This window comes from Drosophila yakuba, chromosome 3R (genome assembly GCF_016746365.2).
Source record: "Drosophila yakuba strain Tai18E2 chromosome 3R, Prin_Dyak_Tai18E2_2.1, whole genome shotgun sequence".
NCBI lineage: Eukaryota > Metazoa > Arthropoda > Insecta > Diptera > Drosophilidae > Drosophila > Drosophila yakuba.
Genome location: NC_052530.2, coordinates 14,187,583 through 14,194,248, shown reverse-complemented (window position 1 = coordinate 14,194,248; position 6,666 = coordinate 14,187,583). Strand labels below are relative to the sequence as shown.

Genomic DNA, 6,666 nt, shown 5'->3' with positions numbered 1-6,666 from the left:
ATTAAAGTGTTCAATGATTAATTACACGCGTCCAAGATTAATTGAAATCAATCAAAGCTGAAGTTAACTAATGGCAACACGTTTGTAATCCCCCAGCGCAAGTCCATTCTCCGTCTGTTTCTGTTTCTTTTTCTGGTATCTGGTATCTGGAATGTCGGTACCCTGGACTCGTACTCCTACTCCTAGTCCTAACCGTAGTACCCGTAGTACCATCTCGCTGAAGAAGCCCCACACTCATAGTAATTTTATTGGCTACCCGAGCTCGGATTCCCAAGTTCTGCTGTTGAAGATTCCCATGCTTAATTACAATTAGGGATTTTGTGGGCCATACGCATTACTTGATGGATGTTTAGTTTGGAAAAAGTAAAAGTTCATAAAATACTGTAAAATACTCAAAGCTGTAATGGTCATTGAAATCACAAGGAAAACAATTTAGCTATCGTTTATTTGCAGCATAATCTAGCCACAGGATTATATCCTAAAGTAGCCGTAGTACGGGAATTTATAGAAAGTAGGAGAACCATTGCGGTAAGGATAACCATACCAATAGCGTTGTACTTTTCCTCTAATGGTGGGCCGACTGTAGAATACAGTTCGCTTGGCACGATTCTTCACTGTGGGTCCGACATGGTTTTTTCCTGGCGAGGAACTGGTTTTTGATTGTTCCTTGGCTGAAACGAGGCTGAAAGCCAGGATTGATAACAGGACGAATAAGAATACGAAGCGCATTTTCGCTTTCGATACGGGAACTTCCGAAAGCGTAAATCAGTCGGTTGAACTGATACACAGTGAGTTCTTTAAAGGGTTTTTATAGTCTGTGAAATAATGAGATTCAAGCAAAAATAACTATAGCCAATTGGTTAACCTATAGAATGGGATTTATTGCTAGTAATATAACTACATTTTTAATTTTGTTACGTAACCTTATAAACAACCATATATTGCTTTGCCGACCGAATGCATTAATGTACTTGAAAATAAATAGTGCAATTCTTGATAGGTATATTCATTTATATTTAATCATTTATTTAATAACATGGCACAAACACTGCCGCATTTAAATCGGGACCCCAAATGACACCTTAGATCCAAAAGGTGTGTCGTCCCAATTAAAATGAAAATATCCCTTTTTTAATTACGAGGTTGCCCGGCTTTGAAGTTGTATCAATTGCCTGACAGTCTGCTAAGTTATGGATTATGCCCTCGGGGCAAAGGAAGGGGACTTCCCTTAGATCGCTTACAGAGTTACACACGTGACACTAACGGGAGGAAGTAACTTTAACCGACGAGCGGAAGCAGTCAAAGGACATGCTAAACCGCTTCCCCCGACAAAACCCCCCCCCCCCCCCCCCCCCCACACACACATACACATGTGGTTAATTATAATTACGCAATTTTAATATCAAAACAAGCCAGCCAAAAAGGAGGAAGGGAAGCATGTCCAAGTCCTGTTCGGATCCGTGGAGGGTTGTTGGCTTGGTTTGCTTTGGTTTTGGCTTGGTCGCGTTGAAAAGGCGAAAAGTGATGAATGAAATGCGATGATTTCCAGCTACCGAGCAACCCCCAACAGACAGGTTGAGTTGGCCACCTCACACCTTAAACCACCCATCACCCCACCCACCTCCGCCCACTTTCAGCTTTGATTGAGCATATCCGGTGGGATTAGAGCGAGGGGTTGGCCAGGTTTGCTGTCAGTTGCGGCTCGTCCAGCCAACCGAGAGTTATTAGCTTTTATGATATTGATAGAGGCCGATGTCTATTGACAATTAAACAATGACAGCACCACCCAGACCCACTCCACTCTTATCCATCCATGATGTGCCATCCTGCCATCCTGAATCCTCGAATCGAGGGCGTACTGTGTTTTGGGGTGTCATCGAGTTGGGCGTTTTGTTTGCGCGAACCCCTCGAACCTTCGATAAGAATCTATTGGTGGTTTTGGCCACAAATTAATATGCACAAGTGAGCGAAGGATAATTTGCGTGGCTTTCATGTTGATTAGACGGGGATTAGTACATCATGGCGATGGTCCAATAAAACTTTATGTGGTATTTAACGCATATGCTGCAAATTTGATTAGCTGACTGCTGACTGCTAAATGCCTAATTGTTAACTTGATTAATGGTTGCAGCTTTGCAGAAAAGTTGCCAGCGCAAAAAATGTCTGATGACATCCCTTAAATATTTACATAAGTCTTATGCACTGGACTACTCAAAGTCCAAACTCCTGCAGAACAAAGAACCCAGAGATCCCATCGAGACAGACAGGCAGAGATTGGCCCAGAGGTCCAGCTAATAAAATCCAAATGATAATTATGACATTCGTACGTGATAATTGCCGCAAACCCCGACAAACTCCCACACAAGCCACCTAATCTGGAGAGGAGGAGCTGCTAAGTGCCCGAAAAGAAAGCAAACAGATCGTGACAGCTCGTGGAACATAAACAAACACACACCCTCCTGGACTTATAATTAGCATGGCTCAGGAGCAAGACCTGGCGAACGAACTAATAAATAAATGGAGATTTTCTGTTATTTATTTTTAAAATATTTCCCAGTCCCCGTGAGAGGCCCGTTTCGAACATGTCGTCGTTTTGGGTCACACACATTCATTTGGTCGAGGTCAAGTTGCGAGATAATTTGGGACTCCTCAGATCCCCAAGACTAGGAGAAACGCACACAAACACATTTTCCAGTCTCAGTTTATTGGTGGAATAAAAGTTGTAGTGGATTTAACCATAGAGGGGTCCGTAGTAGGGTCCGTAAGCTCCCAAATAGGGACGACCATAGATGCCACCATAACCATAGCGTCCGTAGCCGAGAGGTGGTCCATAGGGATTAATAACGATCTGCCGCTTAGCACGCACCCCAGACTCCACAGCCTTTCCAGTATCCTTCTCCACCGACGGCGAATCGGTGGATTTCTTGGCGGTCTCCTTTTCGGCCACAACGAGGCTAAGAGCCAGGCAAACAATAAGTCCGAACAAAATCGCGAAACGCATTTTTACTTTCGACAGGAGAATATCTAATCACAACGATATTTCAGGGTTATCTGACTTAGCCGGCACTTCAGATCAGCTTTTATAGTCGACTTGGAACGTAGTACCGAGCACTTATCGTATTGATATTAATGAGATTCAAGCACAATCTAAGCAAAATACAACGCCGAAATGTGGAACCTGCTCGACCCAAGTGACTAAAAACAAACAACAGTTTAGTTTTGTGCATTTCACAAAATATTCCCAAATTCGATGACGAAAGCAAACATCTCGTGTATTGCTGGTCAAATCCGTTCAATGCAAAACTAGAATCAATATTTGTTTAAATAATTAGACATGATACGAATCCTGTATCATTCGAAAGTCTGTTTTGGGACTAAACGTTTTTAATTTTAAAGCTTATCAGGTTTGTATCTAGAGCAAATCGATGCTAAATTTAAGCTTTTTGGCCAGTCATTCAAGAAACTAGTTTTTACGCACAGTGGAAGGTGTGAATACTATTCAATACGTCACTTCGGAGTTTGTAAACAAATACGTTGTTTTTGGGCAAAACCACAGGCATACGGAAGCCTGATGCCTTGGTATTAAGCTGATAGAATCATCTCGATTTTTAAGTAGGTAAACAACAACAGGGCGCTATATATTTATTGCGTGGAAATAGCCCAGTGTGGTCACACGATCAGTGATCAGTGATCGATGATCAGCGCCGAGTACAAGCATATAAAATTACCATGGCATAAAGCTCTGCAGACAGTCTGATTTGCTTTGATCTCTTACTCCTCGGGATCTGTCTGTCTGTCTTCATGTCTGATGTGTCCCCGTTTGCATTGCCATAAATCAGTGGGACTGCCAAGAGGAAGCGTCGATCGATCGACTCGGTATCAGTATCATTCCCATTGTCCGCCTCCCAGTTCCAGCCCCATTCTGATTTCGATTCTGATTTCCATTACCAGTTCCCCACATCCTCATACTCATCCACATCTAGGTCCACACATCCACATGTGCTGCCCAGACATTGTCGTCGCATTTGCTCTTCGATTCTCGATCTGTGCCGATCTGTGTGTTGTTGTCATGTGATTTAAGGGTTCCGTAAATCACGCTTCTTGTCTAATTTTGTCTCGCCCGAGATTCCCGGCATAGTTGCCAACTCAATGGAATTATTTCTTCGTGTCAAGTGCGCCCAAGAGAGAAGTTTTTGCACATGATTGCGCCACTTCGATCGCTGGCAGCTGCACATTTGCAACTGTATCTGCAACTGAATCTCCATCTGCATCTTCAGTTCGATCTCAGACTAAATCTGTAAATCTGCATCTGTATCTGAGTCTGCCATTTCATGTTAACTCACTGGCAACGTCTGCCGCTGGGGATCCTCAATCGAGCATAACATTTGCAGACCTCATTGAGTTGTCTCCGCCACTTACGAAAAAGGCTTTGCCACAGAGTATCTGAGTATCTGGAGTTGTCTGGGCCAAGTCGTAGACAACTTGTCCATTTGCATGCCAACACTAGTTTGCCAAATGGCAGTGAGTTGGAGTTTAGGGTTGGGCTTGGAGTTGGAGTTGGAAGGCAAGGCAAGTCTCAATTAGGCCCCAGCCTGAACCGCATAATTAATTTACATATAATTGTTACTATCGGAAGTACACATCAAATGGCATAACGCTGTCCCCCACGTCGACCTGTAAATTTGTGATTATTGCTGGGCACCGGGAAGTATATAGACCATACATATGTATGTATGTATATAGCTAACCAAAATGGTAAGCGCCACCTGACACGCCCTCGTCATTTGGCAGATAATTGTGTGTTCGGATTGCTGTCCATTTGGCTGACAGGTGGAATGGTCTTCGAAACAGAAACCATTTGGCGTGTCATCAAAACAATGGCCGTGGCAATCACCACGCAATGAAGTTGCCGCCCCACCGACTTTTTCTAATTTGGGAATGTCACCGCTTTGACTGACGTCCAATATGATTTAACTAACTTTTATGACACCAATTATCGTGTTGGACTTTCTGGGCCACTCGATTTGGACAGGTGATGTCAGCGAAAGTTAACTGGATTTCGAGCGGAATGAATTCTCATCCGCCTTCCTCCGCCGAACAATATGGAGAATTTAAATTTGTACCTTTCGCCAAGAGATTTATGAATATTCAGGGTATAGGAAATGGGAAAAATTTGCACATTTCGATACGCAAATAAACATTTGAGTTTCCTTTGTCCGGACAAGTTTAATTTCGGGTTTTTCCCTGAGATTATGGGGTAGATTTTCGCACTCGCAATCGCACTCGCATTTGCCCGCTCCAGTTTGCACAAAAGATCTGTCCCAATTCAGATCGTGACGTGGGTCCCTCAAGCAGCTGGATGTCGTCTACCAGGTCTGAAGTCTCGAGATCGGTGGTTGCATTCTGGATAGCTGGATGTACCATACATATATTTTCTAGGCTTTGTCTTGGGTGCGTGGTTCTGGGTGAAAATTTACCTAAGATTTCCGTTGATTGCATGTGAATATTTGATGATCGGTTTTGCTGTATGCAAAACATGTTTGCAAATTTTTTAAGTGCTACTTTTTTTTAGGCCTGCCCGCTGGGGTGGCGGCAAACGGCAAACTGTGCTCTGTTTTTTATTGTTCTTTGTTCGCATGGTCATAATAAGGCGGAACGTGTTGTAAGGCTGTTTGCTCGGGAAAGAATTGATGGTCTAGGGAGCTGGGATGTGTGAGTGACCTTAATTAGGAGATGCTGACCTCGTTTTTTGGGAGAACCTTAGAAAAACTTCTGGAATATTGTGTGTCTGAGAAGTGGGTAAACATTGTTACGTATTGCGGTATTAGTTCGTATAAATAGGCACAACTTTACTTATGTAGCTAACAATCTTTGCCTACTTATAGTACAATCAAAGTAATATAACATTTTACAATGATTTTTTAGATTTTATAAGCTTGTAGTACACGCTTGGAAAACCATTTAAATGCGACACATTTCTTCTCTTCTATATGAAGTTCCCCTTTTATGAAGTTCTATCAGCATTTTAATTTATTTAAAAACTCCAAACCATTTCCTATGATTATTCTATACCCTATTTTTCCCGCCAAAAAAAGTAACTGCATTCTGTCACACAAACACAATGTAATGCTCTTATTCAAATCCCGAACTTCACGCCTAATCAGCGAACTGGACAATGGGCAAATGCAAATGCTGCATACATTTTTCGAAACGAAATCAGAGCATTAACACAGGAAAAGTAGGGAAATTCTATAGAAAAACCTCCCTCCCTGCCATTTCTGTCCCTCAAGCGTTGATCTTTTGACCTTTACGCTTGAGTTCCTTAACTCGCCAGACATGCAAAGTAATGCATATGAGATTGCATATATGGTCGGGAGACTCTTGGGCGACTTTTCTAAGGGTGGCAACCGACTGAAAGGCGCGTACAGCCCAGAATGAAAAATTGCATTATACTGACCTTTAGTTTTCGGTACAGTCTTGGAGAAAGAAATTCTTAAATTCTATTTTAGAATTCTTGGATCTTGAATAAGCTCAGCTGCCTAAGCCATAAATGTCATATTAATTACAATTTTCCATCAAACGATCATAAAACTCGAGATATCAAGTTTGGTAATTGGAAAAACCATTCCAAATGAATTGTTCCTACTCCGTCGATATAGCCGATAT

The 6,666-nt window shown here is 42.4% G+C and overlaps 2 protein-coding genes across 2 annotated transcripts; both read right to left on the bottom strand.

Moving 5' to 3' along the window:
- Positions 1–401: 401 nt before the first annotated feature.
- LOC26535480 lies at positions 402–796 on the bottom strand. The gene has a single exon (XM_015192463.3). It carries the CDS (start codon positions 727–729, stop codon positions 472–474), a length of 258 nt encoding a protein of 85 aa, XP_015047949.1. The 5' UTR covers positions 730–796; the 3' UTR covers positions 402–471.
- Positions 797–2,683: 1,887 nt separating this feature from the next.
- On the bottom strand, positions 2,684–3,058 carry LOC6536782 (protein suex-1). Its single transcript, XM_002097317.2, has one exon. The coding sequence runs from the start codon at positions 2,999–3,001 to the stop codon at positions 2,732–2,734; it is 270 nt and encodes an 89-aa protein (XP_002097353.1). The 5' UTR covers positions 3,002–3,058; the 3' UTR covers positions 2,684–2,731.
- Between the last annotated feature and the right edge of the window lie 3,608 nt (positions 3,059–6,666).

Bases quoted from the DNA above. Each gene is read 5' to 3' on its own strand.
- LOC6536782 (XM_002097317.2), bottom strand. From the start codon at position 3,001: ATGCGTTTCGCGATTTTGTTCGGACTTATTGTTTGCCTGGCTCTTAGC.
- LOC26535480 (XM_015192463.3), bottom strand. From the start codon at position 729: ATGCGCTTCGTATTCTTATTCGTCCTGTTATCAATCCTGGCTTTCAGC.